The sequence below is a fragment of the Pteropus alecto genome, unplaced genomic scaffold, assembly GCF_000325575.1.
Source record: "Pteropus alecto unplaced genomic scaffold, ASM32557v1 scaffold8, whole genome shotgun sequence".
NCBI lineage: Eukaryota > Metazoa > Chordata > Mammalia > Chiroptera > Pteropodidae > Pteropus > Pteropus alecto.
Genome location: NW_006494609.1, coordinates 2409963 through 2437099, shown reverse-complemented (window position 1 = coordinate 2437099; position 27137 = coordinate 2409963). Strand labels below are relative to the sequence as shown.

The 27137-nt window shown below is 38.6% G+C and overlaps 1 protein-coding gene and 2 pseudogenes across 4 annotated transcripts in view; 1 reads left to right on the top strand and 2 right to left on the bottom strand.

Moving 5' to 3' along the window:
- The window catches only part of ENTPD5 (ectonucleoside triphosphate diphosphohydrolase 5), a 45193-nt gene that overhangs the window by 11381 nt on the left and 6675 nt on the right, over positions 1-27137 (top strand). For 2 of the 4 annotated variants that reach the window (XM_025041967.1, XM_025041966.1), the window contains exons 4-16: positions 9304-9389; positions 10065-10144; positions 11602-11745; positions 14376-14451; positions 14724-14759; positions 15109-15197; positions 15506-15585; positions 16188-16249; positions 17261-17362; positions 18089-18229; positions 19337-19393; positions 20089-20204; positions 23465-27039. In XM_025041967.1, coding sequence (XP_024897735.1) covers positions 9326-9389; positions 10065-10144; positions 11602-11745; positions 14376-14451; positions 14724-14759; positions 15109-15197; positions 15506-15585; positions 16188-16249; positions 17261-17362; positions 18089-18229; positions 19337-19393; positions 20089-20204; positions 23465-23551 — 1134 coding nt within the window. In that variant the 5' untranslated portion in view covers positions 9304-9325 and the 3' untranslated portion in view covers positions 23552-27039. Of the gene's footprint in view, positions 1-9052; positions 9390-10064; positions 10145-11601; positions 11746-14375; positions 14452-14723; positions 14760-15108; positions 15198-15505; positions 15586-16187; positions 16250-17260; positions 17363-18088; positions 18230-19336; positions 19394-20088; positions 20205-23464; positions 27040-27137 lie in introns of those variants that run through there. The other 2 variants (XM_025041964.1, XM_025041965.1) reach the window with 2 other exon arrangements.
- On the bottom strand, positions 5204-5322 carry LOC112473844 (annotated as a pseudogene).
- LOC112473831 lies at positions 12146-12264 on the bottom strand (annotated as a pseudogene).

The following is a 27137-nucleotide window of genomic DNA, read 5'->3' as shown; positions in this document are numbered from 1 at the left end:
AAAGACACATCTGAGGAAATGTACTTACATAGAATCTCTATTCCTTGTCTTATACATGAAGTATTGTAATATTTCAGTCTTTCTCATATAACTTGTTTGAAGCAGTAGCTATTTTTCACTTGCTAACAAGAAAGGGAAAACATGTTTTCACTTCTCTTCCCACAAACTCCAATATAGACAATGACATATGGCATTGACCCTTGTAATTATTCCTCTGCAGTAAGTGCTTCCCACAGTGGGTATGGGTTTAGAGGCAGAGATTATTTATCACCTTAGATTTTCATTATATTTGCTTATTGGGGCGCTATTAACCCCCTCCTGATTGATAGTATTTTCTTAATCTAGAGAACTTTCACTCTTAATGAAAGGCCTTGTGACTTATGAAGAACAATAGGCAACAATAGTTACAGCTTTCCCCATGCTTTGATTATGTAGCTAAGTCAAGCCTGAAACGAAGAATGAAGTCATATACTACCTGATGTCATTTTGGTATAACACTCAAATGGTTTCATTATATAGAAGGAGCCTTGTCTAATGATGTTTTGATTAAAATGTAATAAAGTGCAGAAAAAGATCTATTTATAGGAAAGAATTTTATATTTTTTGATAACCATCAATGCATCAATTCTAATTCTTTTATTGGGAGTTAAAAGTATTTGATCTCAGGATTGGAATGACCTTAAAAGATATCAACCAGCATCCTGATCTGTGAATCTACTTTGGATAGTGTGGTCCAATGTAGGCTAAGCCCTTGGGGTAAAAATTCTCACTTCTCCACCAACATGAAACAACTCATACTATTGGGAAATTCTTCTTCTTCTTCCGTCTCTGCCATTGTAGTTTCCATGCTTACAGGTCTTTATTATAGCTTCTTGGCAATAATCTAATAAAAGTTGATTTTTAAATAAATTTCTTTTATTTAGTTGCTATTTGAAAAATTCTTCTTATAAAATTTTTCAGTATTTTTCAGATCTGTGCTATAGTCAGTCTTGTCTCTTTCTACCAAATATCTCTTCAGTACTTAAGTATTAATGCTACCATTGTATGATTAGAAACTTTTTTCCGTAGTAGCGTAAAGGAAATTGCCATTCTGTTAATATCAGTATTTCCACTTTATATCTTCCTTGATTTAGTATTTAATTTCACTTAGTTTTATTCAGTTATTAACATGTTTATAATTTTAAATATAATGAATCATTAATTCCTACTCTTTCATAATATATCTGACTTTTATTTGAAGTATTTAAATTCACTTTCACCCTTAGGAACAACAAAGAGGACATTGTGTGAGTTGTAGTTGTCCTGATTTTAATTCTTTCATTAAGTAAAATATTTAGACTGTAAGAAAAAATGGAAAGCTTCAAGTGGTTAAAAGAGAAGTTTAAAGTCCATATTGTTTTCAGTTTTTAAGAGTTAATATTTTTGGAAAAACATCTACTTCCTAAAACAAAAAGTATGTAAGCTATGTTAATAGAAATATATATAAACTGAAAAAAAAAGCTGAATACAAAATATTGTGCAAATACTGTATATAACTTGTAGCCAGCCTCCAAGATGGCCCCCAATGAACCTCACCTCCTAATATTCATGTCCTTGTGTAGTCTCCTCACATATTTCATCAGGATTGGTCTGTATGACCAATAGAATATAGAGGAAGTGATAGTGTATGAACAAGGCCAAGTCATAAAAAACATTGCTGCTTCTGCCTTGCTCTCTCTTGGATTGCCCACTCTGGAGGAAGCCAGCCACCATGTTGTGAAGATTTTCAAGGCCCAGTGGAGAGTCCACATGAGAAGTAGCTGAGGTTTACTTCCAACATCCAGCCATCAGCTTGCCAACCACTGAGTGAGCCATCTTGGAGGTGGGTCCTCAGCCTCAGTCAAGCCTTCAGATGCCTGCAGCCCAAGCTTACATCCTGACAACTGTATCATGAGAGACCCTGAGCAAGAATTGTCCAATTAATCCACTCCCAAATTCCTGAACTACAGAAACTGGAGATAATAAATGTTTATTGTTTTAAGAAACTAAGTTTTGGGGTTATTTATTGTGCAGCGATAGATAATTAATGTACAGCATCCTAAAATATTTATTGGTTTAATAGAAAAGAATTTAGACAATGTAAACAATGTTTCGTATTTAGATTGTTTTTGAAAGTTAATCACAATATTAACAATTTGAAAGTGGTTAAAGAAATTCAATTTAGCTTAATAGATTCAGAAAACTAAAATTATAATTTCTTCTAAAACAATGACTAGATTAGGTATTCATTAATTCTCTTAAAAATATAACTATGAATGTATTATTTTTTCCCTTTTTATGCCACTTTGCAGTTTATCCCTACTGTCAGTTTCGGTTGAGCACCTACTTGGACTTTTCTAGGTGCTCGAGCTACATCAGTAAACAAAAAAGATTCCTGCTCTCAAAGAACTTATATCATAGGAACATAGACAATGAGCAGAATAAACAAGCCATCTAGAAAGTTAGAATGTCGTAAGTGGTATGGAAAACAAAGTAAATCAGAGTAAAGGGGATTGAGAAAGCAGTCAGGGGTAGAGAGCACATGAGGGAGGGAGGTTATGGTATTGAAGATGGGCCTCAATAAGAGAGGGGCATTTGGACGATGATTTGAAAGAGTTGCAGGAATTTATCAAGTGGATGTATGGAAAAGATTGTTCCAAACAAAGGCCCTGAGGCAGGAGCATGTGTGACGTATAAGCACAGAGGTCAGCATGAGGAGAATAAGGTGAAAACTATTAGTAGATGAGGGGTAAAGGGAGTGAGGCAGAGCAGATGGATCCATGAAAGCTATTGTTGGGACCTTGCTACTCTAAGGGAAATGGGAAGCCATTGCTGGATTTTGTGGAGGAGAGATACTCTAACACATTTTTGAAAGATGGCTTTGGTTGCTTATTAAAAATAGACTAGAGGAATGAGGGTAAAAGCAGCAATTTGTTAGAACAATATTAGAGTAAATCACATAAGGTGATGGTGGCTGGGGCCAAGGTGGTGGTGATGAAAGTGGTCAGAAATGTTCAGATTCTGGAAATGTAATAAAGGTCGAACCAGCAGAAAACATCAAAAACCCTTGATCATGTATAGGAAGGAGATCAAACTACTCTAAGACTTGCACAGTTTTATGCCAGTCTAACTTAACAGCTTCATATCTGACCATTCTCTGCTCTACACGCCCATATCCAGCCCTTGCTAGAGCCATACTGGATGACCTTTCCAGAGTAACCTAGTCTAGGCTCTGGAAATAGACAATCTGGGTTTGATTTCTGGCTCTTTTCACTTACTATTGTGTGGTCTTAAATTAGTTTCCTTAGCTTCTGTTTTCTCATTTATTGACGGGGTATTAATAATAGAACCTACCTCACAGGGTGGTATTATGAGATTAAGTGAGATAATCTATGTAAAACACTTAACATAGTGCTTGGCAAGTATTAAGGTCTCAGTAAATATTAGCTGCCATTATTACCTCAGATTGTGTTCCTTTGGCCACAGTCTTTCCTCTGCATTGAGTGCTAACCTTCCTCTTCTATACCTTCCTCCACTATAGTCTTCTACTTTTTTTTCCGCTTTGTTTCTCAAATCCATGTGACAGACATTCCTGAAGAAATTTAAAAATGAAGTCAGACTCCATAATTTCCCTACTATCTGCCAAACTCAGCATCTTGAATGAAAAGGTCTGTTTATTTACCTTTAATTCTCTGGTAACTAGTGCTTAGTAGACATCAGTAAATGTATAGAATTAGACAATTGAGTGGAGCCTACGAAGGCTCTCCACCCCAATCCTTACATGTAACTGCCAGATTCATATTTGTAATATTCCCTTGCTCAAAATCTTCCATGGCTTTCATTGCCTACAAAGTCTAAACTCCCTAGCCTAATATTTGATGCTCTACTATCTGACCACAATTTGTCCTTCCAACTTTATTTCCTACTACAGTTAGGCAAACTGATCTGTTCACCATTCCCCCGGGCCTCTCCATCCCTCTTCTACATCCATATTGTTTCTTTTTTCAGAAAAGCACTCCTCTCCTGTCCTAATTCCTCTTCTCAGGACCTTCCTCAAATGCCACCTCTTCCACAGAACCTTCTCTGATCATCCCAGCTGGAAGTAATCTCTCCCTGCTTTGAAGTCTCAGCATCGTAACTGTGCTACTTGTCACATTTTAACTTTACAGAGGTAATTAATTGACATGTATTTTCCTGTTTACTGCAACCTCTTAAAGGGCAGGTCTGTGATGATTCATCTTTGAATGCTGTACTTGTAAGTAGCATTAGGCAACTGATAAGTTCTCGAATGGCTAAATGAAAGAATTAATATATGAGTAAACAGGCTTTCTGGAATAGCATTCCTATCCATAGGCTGGTTTGGAGGGTAATGGGGATTTGAAGATGTGACACTTAGCCATAGTGAGACACTGGGAAGCAGGGTACTCCCTGCCCCAATGCTCCTGCAGGTACCATTAGCCCATTTGTACCAAGTCCATTCAGGACACACTTACTGATGTTTGATATGTTCCAGGTCAGTATTTGGTTTGGGAAATACAAAAGATATCATGCACCTCACCTTAGATACCCTTCAGATAGATAGCAAGGTGTTACAAGGCCCTGGACCTTGGTACTGGGTATGTAGGTCCCCAGTTATATCCCCAAATGAGGCATTGCTCACTATGCCGAAATCTGTTCCAGATTTACCTTATTAGGCTTACTTTGGTTTTGCTTTGCTTGGTTAACTTAAGCTTTGGGTGTTTTGACTAATCCATTCTCATAGTTCAGCTTATTGTTTAAAAATTTAATTTTAGTTACATTTTAATCTTCCTTAGTGTTTCATTTTTAACTTTGTTAAAGCCAGCTTTGCTGTGGACCTCTAAAGAATTGGCAGTGGTTGCTTTTACATTTCACTGTTTTCAGAATTTTTGGTGGATCTTTCTAGTCATCTGTCCTATTCCATTATTTTCCACTGTTGAGAAATACTGTGTCATTTTATGCAAGTCAATCAGTATTGATATTTGCTTATGGAAGAAATAGAAACTTAAATAACAGGTGTCACCATGGAATTGTACATGTAAGAAAAACAAGTCTACTCATTCTGAAATCTGTTTCATTGCCTCCAGAACCATCCTTTCTCACACCTGCCCTCTATTCTAGTACACCTTTATATTCCAGCCATTCTGAACATTTGTTTGTTTTTTCCCACCTACAGCACCTGGTATTCCTAGGTGGTCTCCCATCCAAGTACTAACCAGGCCCAGCCCTGCTTAGCTTCCTAGATCAGACAAGATCCAGCATGTTCAGGGTGTCATGACCATAGACTCATACTGAACTCTTTTAGTACTTGAACTCAAAATTTTTTTCATGTCACTTCACCAGGTTAATTTCTACCTTTGCTTTAGGACCCAGCTTAGGCCTCTCATCCCCCTTGAGAAGCCTACCATTCACTCCCTTCCCACTTCCATCCTTCCCCTTCTAAGATGAGTTATTTGCCCTTTAAGTCTATTTGTCACACCCTGTGCCTATTTCAGTTAGAGAACTTACCGCAGTACATTATAGCTGTTGGTTTACTTGTGCGTTTCTTCTAGTAAGCTGAATTCTCACCAAGAAATGGGCCTATACCTTATTCCTCTTTTGTATCTAGAAGTTAGCACAGTATCAGTTATATATTAGACACTCAGTAAATGCTTATTAATTAGACAGTTTAATGCCCAGCTTTCTAAATTCATTTCAAGGATGGAAGCTATCAAGAAGTACTATTAAATTCTATACTATTGGGCTAATGTTGTAAAAACATGAATTAGTAGAGAATTAATAGTATTATGTAATTGTAAACAAAATATTATTAAGTAATCTTGTAAAACATTCATTGGTAGGTAATTAATCTCCTGTGTAAAAAAATACAGAATTCAGTTCTTGAGCAACTTCTGCCCTATAAGCTATAGAATCTATTAGTTGGCACTTAACTGTCATAAAAATAAACAAACCAGACAATCATATGTACCCAGAGAAAAGGCAGAAGGGAGGAGTGAAGGATAAAGAAAGGAGTGAGTAGGCAAAATGCCACACAGTTGCAAGCTAGTACAAAGGTAAATGTGATTCATGAAGCTAGCTTGATTCAGAAGGGCTGAAATAAGAGCAAAGAGCAAAAGGCAAGCAGCAGTGAAAGCAAGGATTCGCAGGGAACTGGCAAATACGAGCAGGTGAGCACCCAGGTGGGGCCCGGGTCCTATGGAACAATGGTCTCTCAGGCTCTGGGTGACATGGAAGAAGGGAATTCAGAATGTGAAGCTCTGGAGAGGCTGAGTAGGAGGATTAGTGTTTACTACAGAAACAAAGATACACTGAAAAAGACCTTAGAAGGAGATGGGTATAGTGACAAAACATTGGCACCAAAGTCTCAAAGAAAAGAAGATGGGGGTTTGTCGGGGGTGAATAGGAGATTGTAAGATATTGAGAAGACCAGTTCTGAAAGTAGTGGATTTAAATATATTGATGTATACTCTCCAGTCTATAGAAAATAAACCTATGTACATTATTTTGAGTAGCATATAAAACTTTTTATAATTGACACATTTGGAGAAGCAGTCCTTCCTTGGAAGTTTGAAATCTTGATCTTCCAATGGGTAGGTAATTATTCTCTTTTTAGAAAGAAGTCAGCTATCATATTTCTTGTTAAATGGGTAAGATCCAGTCCCTGAGCTATTGGATTACTGTTCATCCTTTCAGAGTATTTTTTCAGTACCTACTATGTGGTAGCACTGTTCCAGCACCAGGAACACATCAGTGAACAAAACTGACAAAAAGTCCTGCGTATGTCCACATTGTCCAGGGGGCAGGGGGTGGTCACAGAGCAGGGAGTATGGGGGAAAACAATGTAAATGATATAGTGTATTAGAAGGTGAGAAGTGCTATGGAGAAATAATGGGGAAGGAACGTAGAAGACATGTATGTGACCAGGTGGGTTGCAATTTTAAATAGAGTGGACAAGAGTTCATTGAGAACACAGTGATATTTAAGCAATGACTAACAGTGAATGAGCAAACTGTGCAAGCTGGTGTCATGTAAATAGGATGCTATTCTATATACTCTAATTGTAAGCTCTTCTACTACCATTCTTAAAGTAGCTAACCTTAAAGAAAAATGGGATTGGAAGTGGTGTTAGAGGTAGGAGGCAAGACAAGGAGCATTTTATGTGTTCATCTTTTGATTTCCCTAAAATCTGTTTGATTTTACACTGAACACCTGGCATGACTCTGCAGTTTTCATTTGACGAAAACAAATACCTCGTATGCTTTTTTCCCGCCCCCCTTGAAATCTCTGTTGGAAGAAAAACAAATGTTTGCTTAATGGAAATAGAAGCCGGAGAGATTTTTCAGAAACCACAATAGAGAAAATATGAGTGAGCCCTAAAGAAGCTGCTATGCCATTAGTCACAGAGATGGAAGACTGGTGACTCAAGAGCCTTTAAATATACTTCATGAGGGAGAACAGGGACCAAGTGGTGAATATGGTTCCAGCTCTGGACAAGGCAAGGGTCTGTTAACACTCAGAGAAACTTAAAGGTGGTTTTTGTTTTGTTTTCAGTTATTTTGATTGATTTACATGACCAGCCTATTTGCTGTAAAATAAGAATCAGCCAAAGGGAGTGATTTAAGAGATGAGTTTGAATCTGGCCTGGCAGCTGCCCTGTTTCAGTTTCCTAGGATAAAGTTCCCTTTGCGTGAGATTGTAAAAGTTTTCCTTTCCTAGTCAATAGCTCTAATTCCTCAGGATAAAAGTTCGGCCTTGAATAGTATTCAAACTGATAAGTCTACCTTCGTAGTACCTCAGAACAACTCTAGTTTTTTAAATTGTTTTAAATTCCAAATGCAATTAACTTTAATTTGCTTTATTTTATGTTCTGTGTTACCTATTGGGAGGCACACATTTTGATAAACTGTAGGAGAAACAACAAACTTGAGAATGATTGAGAAATCTCAGTCTGTACTCTGAGTATTGTTAGAGATAAAAGGACTGGGAATTGAGGACTTTGGAATTAAATCTTGTTTAACCAGAATCTATGACCTGTACAAAGGTGAAGTCCAGAGATGAAAGCTGGATCAGAAGACCCAAAGCTGTTTTGACAAAGTACATAGGAACAATTAAGGAAGCCTTACATGTTAAAGTATAGATACGGCATTCTTTATTAATACTGGTGAGAGTGAAGACTAATTTCTGATTAGCGTCTCATCACTGACCTGCTTTATAATTTTCAGCAAGTCATTGAACTTCTCTGTCTTAATATGCCCATCCACCTTAATTTCTTAGGGAGATAAGACCTAAAACCTGTAAAGGATGTTTTAAAAACCATAATGGTTCTATATAAGTGTTTTAAATTTAGTTGATTTATTTCCTTAAAATGTGAACGTATGTTCAAGCCATTAGTAATATCATTGGCCACAGGTGACAGTCCAGTGCCCTCATTTTTGAAGGCTGTAAACACCCTGGTGCTAGGGACTTTATAACTTCTTTGGAACTTTATAACTTTAATTCAGAAATTGAAGCTTGCTTATTTATTTATTCATTCATTCATTCATCCATTCATTCATTTAGTTATTACACCTACACCACCTGGTCTTCCTAGATAATCTTCTATTCAAGTACTAGCCAGGCTCGACCTTACTTAGCTTCTGAGATCAGACGAGATCAGGCACGTTCAGGGTGGCATAGCCGTAACAAAGCTTCTTATATCAAAAAGAAGAGATAGAAATGGGAGGGGGAAGGGTTAGTATATAACTAAAATCAAAACTGTTAAAATGGAAAGAAAATTAAACTCAATGAAAGCAGGATGGCAGAGAGAGTCTGAGTATGTGAGATCCACCCTACAATTAAAAGCAGAGCATGGGAAAATATTTTTTAAATCCTGATTTCCTTTGGCCACCAGATGGCCTTCAGAAAAGCTGCTAAGAGCCTATGTAACCCTGGTCTGGCTGGTTGTGCTAGTTATTAGACAAAGAGCATCTTGGGGAAAAGGATAGGATTTCTATAATTGGTGTTTCTTATATTGCAGGTATAAACAAAAAGGCCAGTTGGTCTAACCTGTGTATCTTAGTCCTGTAAGCCACTGCAGATATTTGAGCAGCACTGTTTCTGCAACAAAAACCTAGACTCACCACATCTTGGGAAGAGAATGGCCACTTCGTGGGGGGCAGCCTTTTTCATGCTGGTGGCATCCTGTGTCTGTAGCACTGACTTCCATAGAGACCAGCAGACTTGGTTTGAGGGTATCTTCCTGTCTTCCATGTGCCCCGTCAATGTCAGTGCCAGCATCTTGTATGGAATCATGTTCGATGCAGGGAGCACTGGAACACGAATTCATGTTTACACCTTTGTGCAGAAAATACCAGGTAAGTGCAACTGGTACCCTCACCAGAGTCAGTAAATTCATACTCCAGCATCTCCTCCCAGAAACAAATGTGCTGAGAGTGTGTGGTATGAATTACAGAATCTTAGAGCTACTGAGTATCTTTCTTCAAAGAATATTTTCTATGTTTTAATTCAGTGTAAAATTAAGAGTGATCTGGGCTGCCTGTAGTTTTAAACCTATGTGTTCAAGAAGTATGGCTGTAATTTGTCTTTTTTTTTCTCTGAAGGTAGTTAATACTCCAGGGTCCAGAATATTGAGAATATTGAAAGTAGTCTTAAGAGAAGGATCACTACTATCCTTGGAGAAGGGAATAAGGGGACCTTGAATATTAACTTTTCCTGAATTTCCAGTATTTGTCTTCAGGTTACATATAGAGCCTAGGGAAAGGAGTAGGAACTAGATGTACAACAGAGAAATGACAGAAGGACTCTCAAAGACTGCCTATCATCCTCTGTCCCCCTACCCAATACTCCTCACAGGTAGGATTATCTGAAATACTCCGCAAGCCATTCCTCACAAGTGGGATTATCTGAAATAACTCAAGAGAATAGCAGGTTAATCTAGTAGGTCATATGATACAGAGCCCAGTATCAGAAGCAGCCTAACTTTTGGTAATCAGATATTTCTCTTCTGTCTTGTTCCATGGACGAAATAGGACAGCTTCCAGTTCTGGAAGGGGAAATTTTTGATTCTGTGAAGCCAGGACTTTCTGCTTTTGTAGATCAACCTAAGCAGGTGAGTTTGTTTGTTTGTTTTTTTTTAAATTAGATATTTAGATTCTCAGTGCCTTGATAACAGTACCACACTGCTGCTGTTGAATATCTCATGCTGTTCACTGCTGATATTGAGGTCATATGTGAGATCAGTTTTCTGTCCTCTGCTAATATCCTGCATAAACAGTAATTGTATACCCCGAGCTCACTAGGGCTTTGATAGAAAGAGGCTAAAATAGATTGTGACCATGCAATCTCTTTTAGGAGATTGCTCTCTTTGTATTTACTGTTTAAGATTTTGAGTTGAAGCTATCACCTGCATTGACTAATGTAGATGCAGAAGATGAACATGATGCTCTATATGGTTTGAAATATAAACATGACAACTGAGAGAATGTAGATGCAGTAAACTCCATTTCAGAATGCCCTGATATGGGACAGAACTATGGCTATATTCGAAATTAGGCAAGAACCCATGATGACAAAAATCTTTGGTAGTAGAGGATGAATGAAGAGCTTTTTTGTGACTGTATTTCACATTTGAGCACCTGCAACATGCAACCCCCAATGTGTCAGTGGCCATACTGAAATAAAATAGAATAAGGCAGGATATTGAACTTTGGTTGCAAATATAAAGGTATTGTTCAGTGTCACAAGCATAATCATTAACCAAAGGAGAACATGATGTTAAAAATGGCTTGACCTTGAAGAAACTGGGTGGATGTTTATTTTCTTACCTCACTACTATGAAATGGCAAATGTGCTAGAAAATGGAGCTGTTGAAAGCAACTATATTATCAGAAACTGATTTGACATTTAGAGAGAAAGATTGGTGATTGCTATTAATTATGATTAAGAGGTAGCATGTTGTCAAAATAGATGCTTACTCAGGAACAGTGGGTTTAGAATAATGGTTTTTAATTGATCATAAATGAGCATCTGCTATGTACCATGCATGTAAGTACTGGTGATGCAAAATTAAACCTGACATTCTGTCCTATGTGTAGCATAATAACAGGTACAGCTAGCATTTGTATGGCAACTATACATGGTCTGCCTTATTTAATACACAAAACAGTTTTGTGGTGATATGAGGCATTTTTCCCAACTCACAGCTGAGGAATCCAAGCCCCAGGAAGCCCCAATGTTAGGCCACAGGGCTAGCAAGCAAGTCTTCTAACTCCAAATTCTGCATTTCCTTTACTCAACTTTCTGGCCTGAAGCTAATTTATGTGAAACACAAAATAACAGTCAGTTAAAATGACCACACTATAAAAGAATCATTTTTATTATAATTTAACCAAAATGAAGTGGATTCTCCTTCAAAGAAGCCCACTTCTCTAGGTTTCTGCTTCTATGGAGCAGAGAGGTAGACCTCTGCTACCCCACTCCTGTTGCTCTCCCAGAGCATGATGAGGGACTGCACAAGTGTCACTGTATGGACTGTTAACTGGATGAGTGGCTCGTCTCTTATTGAAGGGTGCTGAGACTGTTCAAGGACTCTTAGAGATGGCCAAAGACTCAATCCCACGAAGTCACTGGAAAAAGACCCCAGTGGTCTTGAAGGCAACAGCAGGACTGCGCTTACTGCCAGAACAGAAAGCCCAGGCTCTGCTCTTTGAGGTAAGTTTTGAAGTCTTCTGCATCTTGAATAATTCTTTCCCCCTATGTAAATATTTTCTTTATGAGTTGAAAGTCCTTTTGAATGTTACTATTACCTTTAGTATTCTACCATCGCTAAAGCACTGTGGTGACTCTGGGCTCTTTTGTAACTATTTACATTTTTAAATGTTACTCTTGAATTTATAGAGCTTTTCCTAAAAAGTTTAAAGTACTTCCTGTCTATGATATTCTTAATTCTCCTAATTTGTTATAGCAGAATCAGAAATTGTTTTTAGTCAGCTAATCAATTAATCATTAATGAAGAATAACTTACAATTAAATGTATGCATTTTAAGTGTACAGTTAAATAAGTGTTGACAAATACAGACATTTCCTTGTGGTCTTTTTTTTTTTTTTTTAAAGCCTACAGTACCCAGTATTCCTAGGTAGTCTCCCACCCAAGAACTAACCAGGCCCGACCCTGCTTAACTCCCGAGATCAGACGAGATGGGGCATGTTCAGGGTAGCATGGCCATAGACTCCTTGTAGTCTTTTGCAAGGAGAGTTTCTACCTCCCATGAAACCAGGCAACCACTGATCTGCTTTATGTCATTATAGATTAGTTTTGCTTGTTCATACATTTCATGCAAATGGAATCATACAGTTTATACTCTTTTGTGTGTGTGTCTGACTTTTTTCTCATAAAGTTTTTGAGAATTGTGGAATTATAAAATGTGAAAGGTTTTTAAAGATAATCTATTTCAGCTCATTTAGATCAAAACTACAGTTTTAAAAACAATATTTTTAACATTGTACACTTTTATTATGCAAAAAACATGTAATTAATGAGATTAATAAAATTTAAAATTGTGAAGAATATAGGCAGAATTCCATTATAACAAAAAATCACAGCAAGAAAAGGTTCTATATTACAGGTATGCTAAATTCAGTCCTCTAAATCCATTCTCCTTTGACTGTCAGCACAAAGGGTTTAGGTTCCTTGCCCAAGGACAAACTGCCTGGAATATCTGCATGAGAATCTGAATCTCAGTTCCCCATTCATTCATTCAGTCGTTCACTTGTTTATTCATCATATGAATGCTTTACTATGTACTAGGCACTGGTGAAGTTATTGGCGACACAGAATAGGGAACAAAAAAGTGAAACTGTTCCTGTCTTCATGGAGCTAATATTCTAGTAGCAAAGACAAAATAAACAAGTCAATACAAAGTATGTCAGATACTTTAGAAGCTATGGAGAAAAAAGAAAGCAGGATAAGGCAGATAGGAAATGCTGGGAGTACTGTGGGGGAGATGCTATTTTAAATAGGGTGGCCAGGGAAGACCTCTTTGATAAGGTGCATTTAATCATAGATCTGAAGGGAATATAGAAACAAACTGTACGACATTTGTGGGTAGAATATTCCAAACCAAAGAAACAGCAGGTGCAAAGGTATGTGCTTGGTATGTTCAAGGAACAGCACCGAGGTTAGTGTAAACTAGAGAAGAGTGAGTGATGAAAGGAAGGTAGGAGATGAGGTCAGAGAGGTGTGAGGGGTTTCTCACGTAAGACCTCAAAGGCCAGCATAAGGACTTTGGCCTTTTCTCTACGAAGGAAGCCACTGGAGGGTTTTGAGTTAAGGAGAGACATGATCTGATGTCTGTTTTTAAAGCACCCCTCTGGCTGCTATGTTGAAAGTAAACTGTGGGTCTAGAGGGGAGGGGTAGAGACAGCAAGAGCAGAAACTCTCTCTGTTTATTCCTGTTTGCTTATCTACTTAAAAGCTTGTTTCCAGATCACTTAACGCCCTTTTCCTAGTTGAAACATAGTCCAGCTGTCACTGCATAATGTGTTTTGTCCCATCAGAAATGAGAACAGCCAACAGACTAGAATTCCTCCTAATCCTATTTGGAAACTGCCCCCCACAATGAAAATCGTATAAAAATAAGACATAACACCCATATCATTGACCTATATTTATGGCGAGACAAGAGCATTTGTGCGAGATCTTCATGTTCATCTCCTAAAATAGGATAAACGAATCTAGATCGGAGCTCTCTAGACTGTTTTGAGGCCCCAGCCATGTGCCAGGATTTGACAAGGCCTGACACCAGAGTGCCTCAGCCTGCAGACATGAACTCCTTTACCAGGAAGGACAAAGACTATAGAATTTGATAGGAAAGCAGCAGAAACTTTCCTGTAGCCTCGGGAGCCACCCAGGCCTAACTCTTCTCTACTATTTGAGTTTATCTGTTCATCTATGAAATGGAGTAAGAAAGGGCTTTCCTCACTTCTGATATATGTCCAGGTAGAATTAACCAGGTGTTTTTTACAAAAATTACAGAATCCTGATTTGAGCTGGCAGGGTCAAATATATGCCCTCTCCTAGGTCCAGTTCACCTGTAAATGTGGGTGGTTTGGTTGTGATTTATTTTAAAGTCGAAGGAATCCCTGTGTTTTGTTTTTACAAAAAACCAATAATGGCTTGCCTGGTTCCTTCTCTAGTTTCTTTAGGGAAAAGGAATGAGTTTTACTAAAATTTTATTCAGGGAAAGATTTGGAGAGTAGTTTTCTAAGCATATTAGGATATACCCAAAAGTGGAAATCTGTTTTATTGCCTTAGGGAATCAGATTTTTTCCTTTTTCTCTAGGTACAAGAGATCTTCAAGAAGTCACCTTTCCTGGTACCAAATGACAGTGTTAGCATCATGGACGGATCCTATGAAGGTGGAGAGGTGTTGATATATGTTCTAGAGGAGAGAGCCAGGGTTAATAAAAGATCTAATTAAAGGAACTGAGTACAGGGATGGGGTACTGAAGAAAAAGGAACTAAATAAGGAGAAACAAATAAGCAAGGAGGAATGGAATAGTAGGAAATGAAAGGATGGGGAGAAGGGAAATGTATGCTTTAGACATGAAATTTAGAAAAAGAACAAAGATGGGACCAAGCAAGAGCGGGGAAAATGCTCTGGGATGTAATCCTTGTCTTTCTCTTTTAGGCATATTAGCTTGGATTACTGTGAATTTTCTGACAGGTAATACATTCCTAAGTGTATCCTAAGACTTTGACTGAGTTTCACACATGGTTCAAGAGCAAAAATACCTTTCCTTTTCCCTGTACTATTCTTTCCTTTTGTAAAAAAAAAAAAAAAAGAAAAAAAATGGGTGGAGGGAGGAAAGGAAAGACAGGAAGTTAGTGTTTATAACCTGATTTCAAGGTCTCAGCTGCAGCAAGAGTCCTTCTGGGTTAGCATTTGCCTGCAGCCTTTGTGGGCGGGGAGCAGTGGAATATATGGATTTCCTCCAGAGCAGGAAAAAAATTGCAGACTGAGGAATGTTAGGCTGTCCAGGAAGCATATGTTCAGAACCGGCTCTCATTCACAGGTCAGCTGCATGGCCACAGCCAGGAGACTGTGGGGACCCTGGACCTGGGTGGGGCTTCCACCCAAATCACGTTCCTGCCCCAGTTGCAGGTGAGTCATTAACATGAAGGTTTGGTTAGCAACTTACTTGGCAGGCTTATAGAGGTGCTAAGAAAGTGGTGTTCCACTTTCAGACAGCTCCACCACAAAGAGGCTGAGTAGAGGCAGTTAACAACTGAGCAAACTCCCCTTTGTCACCGTTCAGAGTCCCTTTGATTCTTCAGTCCTTGCGAGATTAGCAGTTTAATTTGTCTCCTTTATCTCTGATTTTTTTTGGAGGTGGGGGGCAGGGATGGTGGTGATAACATCTTTAGATAATTGAATGTCCTGAATCTCTTTCTGCTTTTTCTGATTTTCAGAAAACCCTGGAACAAACCCCTAGGGACTACCTCACTTCTTTTGAGATGTTTAACAGCACTTATAAGCTCTATACACATAGGTGAGAAGGGGGACAAGGAAGAATAATAATAATTCACATGGTGTGATGGTTTTCCTAACTTGCCAAAGCATTTTCACATCTGTTATTGATGAGCCTTACATAGTCTTTGCTAGTTCCCAAAGGCCTATCAACTGAAACCCAAGCCACTTACCAAAGGCCAAGGGACCCAAAGTTTTCTCCATTTGTGGCCTCAAAAGTATACTACTTAAAGAACCAAACATTTTCTTTAGAAGGAGGACACTCAGAAAAGGTTCAGCCAAAGCTCTGTGCCAGTTCCATTGAGCTTACCTTCAGATGTTCAAAATCCAGCCTAGAGTTTGATTATGGTGGGGCTGAGAGCAAGGGTAATGAGAGCTTTTCTGGGGATGGTTCCCAGGGTGGGACTCTTGGAGGCGTCACTGTCTCTGGCCTTTAAATCATAGTTGTGATAAGTTCTTACTGCAACAGCCTTGATCTGAACCATACAAGATTACCACTTGTTGTCCACACTGATGACTAGGTCACAGAGAACGAGGTTTTCCTCCCGCTAGAGGGAGACAGGTGATTTTTGAAAGAGGAAACTTCCAGACCAGCGTGAAATGAGTCAATCCTGTATTTTACAGTTACTTGGGATTTGGATTGAAAGCTGCAAGACTAGCAACCCTGGGAGCCCTGGCAACAGAAGGTTCGTCTGGGTGTCTGGGTGCCTGTGCTGGTTGGGGGATGGTGAGAATGAGACCCCTACTCAGCTTGCCTCTTGCCTTCCTTGGTAGTAATTCTGTGGAGGAAAGGGTTGTCCCGAATTAGGAAGCATATGTTGTATAATGGACATAATAATAGCAAATGCCTTTTCTCCTTTATGAGTTCAGATGTCTTGGTATATACATTATTAGCCACTACTAGAGTGAGGTCTATTTGTACAGGGGGAATAGTCAGTGGCCAGAATGCTGAGAGTTGAGCAATTCAAGGCTCAAAGGGTGAATCTGGCAAGAGCTTGCTCAAGCCCTTGGCTCTACGTGGGAAATATAGGAAGCAGCAGGGTCCACTTGCAAGGTGCAATAGCTGAGCAGCTCCATACATCTCTTCACAGGTGGTAGAAGGGTTAGAGCTCAGCTTTTGAGGTCAGGCAGAATGGGGTTCAGTTTCAGTTTTGTGATTTTGGTCAAGTTAGCTAATCCTTCTTTGCCCCTTTGTTCACCTTAAATAAAATTTTGCATTTAATGCACTTTGTATGGTGCCTAGCTTACAGTAAGCTATTATTGTGATGATTGTTTAGCATTCAAAATTTATTATTCAAACTTTATAAAACATCTTCAAATGTATTTCATTTAACCCTTAGAACAACCAGCGAGAAAAGTAGGATAGTGTTTTTTCCCTTTTTTAGAAAGGAGGGAACTTATTCCATCGTAGGAATTTGGATTTCTTTGAGATATGATGAAAGCCATGGATCCCTTCACCAAATGCACATATGCACAAAGGTTTGCCTATCATTTCTGGGGGTTCACCAATCCTGCAAGCCCATCTATGGACCCTAATAAGAATTTTTGTCATAGGACACAGTCATAGAACTAATTTTATATGATTTTAAGGCCTAGCCACCTGGATGATTCCTTTCAAACTTACTGGCTTCTTGCTTGCCTTCCTCCCTCTCTCTCACATCTTAGCCTCTTACTTTGTGGTCTGTTTTTTTTTCCAGGGATTGATGCACACACTTTTCGAAGTGCCTGTCTTCCAAGATATTTAGAAGCAGAGTGGATTTTTGGGGGTGTGAAATACCAGTATGGTGGCAACCAAGAAGGCAAGTGATGTTTTTCCCTGGTTGAAATTATCTTTACAGTCTGGAAAAGTCCCATGGGAAACTTTTTCCAGAGCTCAAGAGAAGCTCGTCATGTTGCAGGGACTCATTCCAATCAGATCTTGGTATGCCTTCAAAAAATAATGTGAAGTGACGGTGAACAAGGCAGCCATGACTCGGTATCCTGCTTTTCCCCTGGCCGTGTTGTGGATCCATTCTTACCCTGGGTCTAATGCATTAAGGGTCTCTGCCTTCAGCAGGGCAAAACTGTTTCAGGTTCAGTTAATGTTTAGCTATTTAAATTATAGTACAACTTAAACTGAGATGATAGGAAGAATAATTCATTTTAAGCATTATAAAAGGCACAAACCTTAAAATCAAGAGAAAAAACTTGATTTTTCCATTGAAGGTAGCAGGCAAGCCCTCTGACTAATTTTCATAAGTACCATGAAACACAATGCTAGACAGCAGCTCGAGGCTGGCTGTGGCTGTTTTTGGTGCACACAGGTTAGGGAGGGGAGCTGCCACAGAGAAGCAGGTCCCTTTGCTCCAGAGCCATGAAACTGTGGAAGTTTGCTCATTTTTGTTTGTAAGCCCTTTGTCCTGAGCTTCAGCCTCTGCTGTCCTTGATCCTCCTGCTGTCTCCTCATTGGCCAGCTACTTGTTGCAGAGAGGCCTCTTCTCCTATCATTTTTCTCACCTTGCCCCTGTGTACCTTTGCTCTGGCAGGGGAGGTGGGCTTTGAGCCCTGTTACGCTGAAGTGCTGAGGGTGGTCCAAGGAAAACTTCACCAGCCAGATGAGATCCACAGAAGCTCCTTCTATGCTTTCTCTTACTATTATGATCGAGCTGTTGACACAGACATGATTGGTAAGTTCACTTCAGGTGTCAAGTCAAGGAGGAAACCTGGCAAGGCTTTGGTGGGAAAAGGAGAAGGAGTATCTGAAATGCTTCATCAGAAATGATCACCTGACTCTTCAGTGTTGATAGTCAAGTGACAGTAGTTACTGAAATAGAAGGATGAATATGACTGAGAATCTTTTGGGGCTAGAAAATGGCCTTAAAAAATTTACTTGAAGTCTTCTTTTATTGCGGTCTAATTGACATAAAATGCACAAAATTTATTTTTTATTAAAATATAGTTAATATACAATATTATATTAGTTTCAGGTGTACAACATAGTGATTCAACATTTTCATACCTTACAAAGTTATCTCTGTAATAAGTCTAGTAATCATCTGTGAACTGTATAAAATTATTGTGTAATTGTTTACTATATTCCCTATGTGTACATTACATGCCCTGACCTATTTATTTTATAACTGGAAGTTTATGCCTCTTATTCCCCTTCACCTTTTTTGCCCATTCTCCCATCCACCACCCCTCTGGCAACCATCAGTTTGTTTCTTATATCCGTGAGTCTATTTCTGTTTTGTTTGTTGTTTTTTTAGATTCCACATAATAATGAGATCTTATGGTATTTGTCCTTCTTTGTCTTACTTATTTCACTTAGCATAAAAATGTACATATTTAAAGTGTACAGTTTGCTAACTTTTGACATATATACACCCATGAAATTATCACCAAGTTCAATATAAAAAAAACATATTCATCACCCCAAAGTTCCCTCCTCCTCCTTAATAACTTTTTATCACAATAGTAATGTTTTTATTTTGCTGTGAGAATGTATGTGTATGATCTGTCATGGCCTGAGATATGAATTAATTTCCTATTTTCTAATGTGTTTTTTCAAATGGATCAAATTTCTTATCGTGGTTAAATATACACAACATAAAATAGATCATAAATCAGATAGACCGCATAGATTATATTGTATGAATATGTCATGTTTATCCCATTCTCTGATGTTGGAAATGTTATTTCACATTTTTATTACAAATAAAATATCACTAGGATGAATTTCTTTGTTTCCTTGAAGGCTTTTTGACATCAGCTACTGTTCTCTTTCATTTCAGATTATGAAAAGGGGGGTGTTTTAAAAGTTGAAGATTTTGAAAGAAAAGCAAGGGAAGGTAAGTAGCAGTGGCCACCCTCGAAGGCGAGTCCTGAGGCTGTGCCTGCCAACTCCAGTGACCTTAAAGTGACCTAAAGTGCCACAGCAGCAGATAGCCTCTCAGAAGCCTGGTTTTCTGTCTCTGCTAGGAGTTAAAAGCATTAAATGACATAGAAAACTATGAAAATACAGGAGGCTTTGGGGAAAAGGGTGAAAACATTTTTCTTTCTACATTTCTTCTTTTAAAAAAAAAAAAAATTCGAAATGGTGCTATTAGTGTTAAACACCAAGTAACAAATATGTGGGAAATAGCCACAGGGGCTTCCTTGAGAGAGTCCATTGAAAATATAAATAAATGATCTCATCCACTGGCCTCAGAGTGAGGCTAACTGCTATTTCCCTGTCTTCTGGGCCTCATCATTAATAATATATAAGGGATTTGGTTGAATTAAGCCCCAAACAATAGGTCATAGAAATTTAGCAAATAAACTAGGGCCCATGTAAATTTGAGTAGATGAGATGTAACATCAGAAATGAGCAAGTTCTTGAGGAGCTGTGGTCTTGTCATTACACAGTTCTAGCCTCCAAGACTCCTAGGCATCAACCTAATGGAAAATCCTGCTTTGCTATTCTCAGTCTATATTTAGAGAAAATTATATACCTCTCAGTTGGCTGCGAACTTGAATGCCACTCTTTACTCTCTCCCGCCTTCAGTGTGCGACAACTTGGAAAACTACACCTCAGGCAGTCCTTTCCTCTGCATGGATCTCAGTTACATCACAGCCTTGTTGAAGGATGGCTTTGGCTTTGCAGACAACACCATCTTAAAAGTAAGAGAGGGCAAAGGAGTCTCATAACACACTTCTTATTTGGGAGTTGGGAAGAAAGAGTTAAGAATTTGTTTAGTAAACAGAGTGGCTATAGGTGGAATTATGAGGATTTTTATTTGGGCTCTGGACAAGCACTGTGCAAGGCACTGTGAATGTGGAGATTACCTTGATGCAATGGCAGTGTCTAAGTATATTATCTTAGACACTGGGACAGCAAACTATCTCAGCGGTCACAGAGCAGAAAGGCTTACAACCCAAATTAAGATGCCCAAGTCGCATGGTTTATTAAATCAATTTCAAAATGCTGGGTGAGAAGCAAGGGGAACAAAATGGGTTAGGTGAACACACAGGAGAGGGTGCATGCAGGTTGGAAGTGCCACACTTCCTGGGTTTATATGTCCTGCCTCCTCTAGCTGCTGCTGATAGTGTGCTTACAGATACTAAAACTGAAGTTTAATCAAGAGGGCACAAGGTTCCCAGGGCATTCACACAAACTTCCTCTATTTGGAGAGGCACAGGGGCAGGTACTTTGTACAGTAGCATTTGCTCACTCATTAGCCCATTAGATGGTTTTATTTGGCAGAGGACATGAACCAGAAAAGTGTCATCAGTGAGTGGCTTATTTAAGACCTCATGGATATTGAACGCCTCGTATATATGTGATATGATGTATATATTTTGTACATGCCTCAAATATTTAGTGCCTCTTGAATCTTGAGTTCCTCTTTGACATCCTGTCTCTGTCCATCTGTTTCAGAACATGCAGGCTCAACTTTATCTGTAGTAACTTCTTTATCTATTCTAAACATATATGTTTCATCCATCCCATTTATTTTCTTGTCTTCTATACCATAATTAAATAATTGTACATTATGGTTATGTCAACATGAGAATGTCCAGCCTAAGAAAAAGTCTTCTAAGAGTTTATTTGAGCCAAACTGATGAAAATTGCCAGGAAGCAAAACCTCAACTGATTGAGAAAATGCTCCAGAGAATGGGAGTTTTGCAGCTTATTTTATACATTAGAGTTAAAGGAGAAGACATAAAGAAGGTTACATGAAATTCACTGGTGGTAGATTAGGGAGGCAGGAGAAAGCAAACTGGGGAAATCTGAGATTGGATTAAAAGCAAAATGGAGAGACACATCTTTTACATTGGTGGGCACAGGAGAGTTAACATTCACAGTGCAAAGAGATGGTATTTGAGCAACAAGATAACAATGTGGTCTCATGCTCTGGTGCCGTGGTTGTGTCTTTGAGGAGTCTGGAAAAGAAAATTACTCTGACATTTCAAAGGTATGTTATCTAAGATACACAAAGACAATAGACAATGTCAAAGGGTAAGATTGACCTTTGTCTAGGAAGCTACAGGCCCAGGACGTGACTACCTGCCATGACTCGCTTTTAGTTAGGAATTTTTACATTCAGACCACCCTGTGTGGTTACTTTCAGTCTCTGGTTTGTAAGGCCCACAATGCAGGCCTCCCCTGAGCTTGTTAGGTTTAGTATGTGGCCCCTTTTTTGTCCACAGTTACAAAGGTAATTAAGATACAGTCTTTGCTCTCAAATAATATGTAGTCTGTTAGAGGAAAAGGCACAGGCAACTTTGAACTTTGAGGTAAGTAGACTGTACTTTGTTTTTGTTTTTGAGTCTTCCCCCACCTCACCTTCCTTTGTGCCACTTCCCCTTCCTATTTCCTTAGTTCCAGATGAGTTTATATTACCCCATTTCTTGTGTTATATGGGTTTCATAAACTCATTTGTACTAAGGCATTTGGACTTAATGTATTTTATCTGCCAAGAACATTAGATTTAAAGTGCTTAAGACAGAAGAGTTACTTGCCAGTACATTAGTATAGCGTAATATTTAAAGCCTGGGCTTTGTTGTCCATCAGATCTGGATTTAAGATCGGATTCTGCAAGCATACTAGCTCTGTGACCTTAGATGCTTACACTTTTAGGTTCCTCATCTAAAACACAGGTATCCTTAAGAGTACCTATTTCATAGAGCTGTTAGGAAAATCGAGATAATGCATATAAAGCACAATACCTGACACATAATAAGTTATTAATATTGGTTTTATTAGTAGTGTAGGCATTTCACACAAGTTGGGGATAGATCTGTGGATAAGAGAAGTCTACCTAAGCCCTCAGTATATAGGACTAAGTTAACAACTTTCTCTACGTAAGCATTGACTATAACCAAGTCATTTAAGGATAATTGTTCTGCCGTTTACAATGCCAACATCCTTTTGCTCTTTATGATTTCTGTGGCAGAATTTAAATCAGGGGTGGACAGTCCCATCCCAGAGATAGCTTCATTTTGGCATCTATATCTCTAGGCTGTCAGGCCAGTCCTGAGAGCAGAGGAAGAGCATTTCGTGGGAGGGACACTCCCAGCTTGATTCAGGTGTCTCAGACTAAACCTCAAAATGATTCACATGCCATTCTCTTGTTTTGGACACAGAGACTAGACTGGATTTCATCAGGTCAACAAAGTATTGTATCATAAGAAGTTAGTACTAGAAAGACTAAAACCAATCTGTTGGTTTCTAAACTTGTGTGTGTGTATGTGGTGGTGGTGCTTGTGCAGAATGCCAGTAAAACTGATAAAAAGTGGAGCTACATGGTTGGAGTGGAGGTAGGGGGCCTGGAACTCCTTCACCATTTGGCCTCCCTTTCTCTTTGAAACACTTCCAAGAAACCCCTAGGATTCTGAAAAAAACAATTTGATAAAAACTAATTGAATCTCCCTGTTATGTAGTTGAGGAAATTGTGTCTAAACTTTTCCCCAAGGTCATTGAACTAATTGAACTAATTGAACAACCTGGACTAGAATGCCTAAGTGTCTTGACTGGTTAATAATTAGTATTGAAGAAGATGCAGTTACTTACAAAGTATGAATTGAGAAGCTTAGTGTGTTCTTTCCTACCCCTAAATCTATTCCCAACTCCTGTTATATTTAGTTTTAGGATTAAGGAAAGAGTCCAGAAGGTCCTGTCTAGAAGGCCTGTGTGAGACCACTTCCTAGGCCAGAAGAATCAGGATCAGAATGACAAGTGTAAGAGCAATAGGCCACTATAGGAGGGGAACTGTTAGAGAGGCGGATAATGGGGAAGCCTCCAAAGACTGGCTACTCCCAGTTTTGCCTTGGTTTGGCCATATGGATGATCTTTGCAGATATTCTCTGCCTATGTCATGCTTGCTAAAGTTGAAAATTGAATGAAGATGTGAAGACTTTTTTTTCTCCTCCCCACACAGCTCACAAAGAAAGTGAACAACATAGAGACAGGCTGGGCCTTGGGGGCCACCTTTCACCTTCTGCAGTCTCTGGGCCTTTCCCACTAAGGCCAGGCCCTTCCTCCGAGGCCTGCATTTGCCAACAACCTTTTTAAAGGGAGAAGGAGAGAAGACTCAGTCGTGTTCTGAGGTAGTCTGGGAACTGCCTGGATTGAAATCCAGCATCTGGCTTCATCAGAAGGAGCTTTTGTAGACAGGTCTTACCTTCAAGTCTAGTGATTTGGGCTTAATTAATTTTACACATCTAATATGAACTGTAACCTAACCATTCTGCTTGCATAGCTGGTACCAGAGTCTAAATCTTTGAGATTGCTTGTGTGTCACGGAGTCAAAGAATACCTTTGAAACTTAACCTTGGAGAACCCAGGGACAGGTCCCTAGGAACCAAAGAAAAATCTCGTTTCAACTCTCTGAGTGCCTCATTCCTTTGAACAATTTAATTTTTCTCTTACAAGCTAAACTCAGCTGACTGATTGCAGTCCCACGACCTATCAACACCATTATTTTTTCCTTCCTTGCACAGTGCCCTTTCCCGCCCTTATCTCCACCCCCCTAAAAAAGAGAGAAAAAAAATACCTAGTTTTGCTTTTCATGTGTAATTCAAAAAGAAAAAAGGTACCATTTCTGAAGTTGTGTAATCCTGCTTTGTGCTAGCTCCAATCAGCCAGCTGAGAGCCATTCTCTTAGCAGGATGGAGAACAAGTCCTACCTGCACAGACCTCAGCCTTAAGGAGGCCATCCCGTCTCTAAGTACATGTTTTGGGAGGGTGTGGCTGCCTTGTATAGACCACCTTCTTTTAATCAACTTTTTATAAGTCAACTGTGGATTAATGAACATGTCCAACCTCATAGGAATATGTGTGTGTATTCAGTGCCAGTACCTCCTTCCAGGCTAATGTGTTTATAGCAATTTGTCATCCTAAACTTATTTTCTTTGTATTTCTAAGAAATACATCTATAACCTAGCTTTTGGTCTATGATGAGAGGCCTGTGGCTGTGCTGTTCAAGGATCTAGATTTTGGTCACAGCTCCTTTCACTTTGCTCTGTTATTCTGTTTATAGCAGTATCTCTTCCTACCTTGGTCTCTGATCATTTTAGCTAACAGTCTCTCAATTATTTGTCTAGTTCCAGGGTTTCTGATATTCTTCTTGATGATAACCTAACACTTGATTTGGTTGGCTGGTTTGGCTCACGTCAGTACTGTAGATTCTCTTTTTTGCATTTGAGTGCTCCGAGCTCTTCTTTTTATTTCCCCTAAAATTCATTACCTTGTACTTTCCCACATGACTATCATTGGCTTCTTGTCTACCCACTCGAGTGCTCTTGGACTTGAAAGATCTTGCTGTTGACTGGCTCATTTGCCTTGGCTCTTTACTTCCAGCTTTTTCCAGCAGTTTGTAACTCCCAAACTTGTATCTTTCTTTCACAGTAGATTTTCTTTCAGATCTCTCGCAAAAGATGTTAAATACCTGGCCTCACACCAGTTCCTAGGGAACCTTATTTTTTAAAGTTATTCCACTGAGTCAATAAATATTTAACATCTGGTGTGCAAGTAATTGGGAAAATTTCTGTATCCTCACCCCCCAAACTTTAGTTTTTTTAATTCAATGTGAAATTTCTTCACATTATTCACACTGACTTTAATTATTCTGAAGTCACCTTTATACCTGTTGTCTTCCTCAAAAAATGCTAATACATAATGAAATAATAGAATCTTTAGAGTTGGAGACAGTCCAAAGATTCCAGTCTTCTGTTGCAGAATTTCCTAACATTTCTAACTGGTTATCATTTAACTTCTGGTTAGGCATGTTTTCAGGCAGCTCATTCCATTTGGGACTGCACTGATGTTAAAAAGTCCTCCTTATATTGAGCTGAGATCTATCTTCTCAGTGGTCTTCTGCTCTAATCTCTCCTTCCACAGCCTGTCAGTCTTTTGAAGAAAATTCCTCCCTAGTCCTTTGTGGTCTCTTCTTTAACAGACCACATGGCTTCTAGACCCCTTGCCATTTTTGTCAAAAAGGTAGGGTGGTAGAACCAGTCATATGCTAAATGTTGTTCCGCATGATTAGGGAAAAACTGTTTCTTCTAGTAGAAACAAAGTTGTTTTCCCAAGAAGTGAAGCTGTGTTCACTGAAGACAGCTCCAGGTTGATGGGTCCAGAAGTAAGATTCCCTGGTCTTTGTTACCACTTATCTCTGAAGCTTTACTTATAAATGGGGACCGTGTGTTATTCAGACTCCTTTGGTCATCCCAAATACTTCCAGAATGCTTGAGTAGATGCATTAACTCCAGAAATGTATCTGTATCTATTCTGATAATCTTGATTAGAACATCTGAGGAATTAACCAATTTATGCATTTGAGGAGCAATTTGGAATAATTTTTATTTCTTAGAAAAAATGACTTGTCTATAATGTCTTTTCTTCCCTTCAATGTACCTTTTGGGCCTCTTATTAAGGAATGCCATGGAGCCTAATATTGCTGGTTAAGTTTCTTTTCTATAAATGTGTTTATATATTTCAAATACTAGGACATGGCCTGGTACGTGGTGGGTGTTGTGTATTTATCATCATCATCATTATCATCATATGAAGAACATCCTCGATAGGTTATGGAGGTCCTCGCAAAGTGTGCCTTAAAACTCTTCCTTTCTTGTCTGATTTTATTTACATAAATATGTAAATATTTTGGAGAATCCATATCCTCCTTACCTGGGCTACCTTTCTCCCTACAGTGTCTTTTCTAGACTCTGCTAGTAACATTTGTGCTATTGTCACTTTTTTACTCTATTATCTTATAAATCTCCCACATTTGCCAGAAATGCTCCCCTGTAGTAACATATTTCTCATTCTTTCAAAAACTACGCCCAAGAATAGCTTAGCTTGGTTCAAAAGCAGACTGTTTCTTCTCATTTCATCTTCAAATCAGACTTTTGGGGAAAATGTTCTTTACTGTATACAAATCTAATGGATCCAAAAATCTCTTCAAGAGGCATCTCTGATACTGTGAAGTGAGCTCTTCAAAAACCAACAGCAACACCCTGCCCCCAACAGCCACCAGTCTGCAACCAAATATGAACAAATTCTGCTGCTAATCAGATTTTCCCTTTTGACCTAGTTCCTGAGGTCTTCAAACCTGTGCAATGGAATTATTTATTGTTTTATTACTGAACAGATAATGGTATCTCAGAGAGGAACCATAAATAAAATGGAGATCGGGTGCTGTGATAAGTAATAACTAAGCATTGAAAAGTTTGGTTTTCTTTTCAGAAAGTCTAGTACACCTATGACAAAGGTTAAAACAATTTAATTTGCTTTTTAATGTTATAAATTTTAAAACAGCAATTGTAACAAAAATGTATCAACTGAATATTTCTAATTGTCTATCAAAAAACAACTGTATAAACTTATGATCGGTATTAAAAAACAATTCTATAAATCTCTTTAGAAAGGATTGTTAACAAGTGAAAATGAATGAGACAGCACCTTAGCAATTTTTGTTTTAGTAATAAAACACTCTTTTCAACAAAATCATAATAGTATTCCTTTAGGGTATTTTTCTTGGCTTAGTTTATATGCACTCCTCACAGCAAATTATCACTCATTATTTGGGCTCCACGAGTCCCTTAAATAAA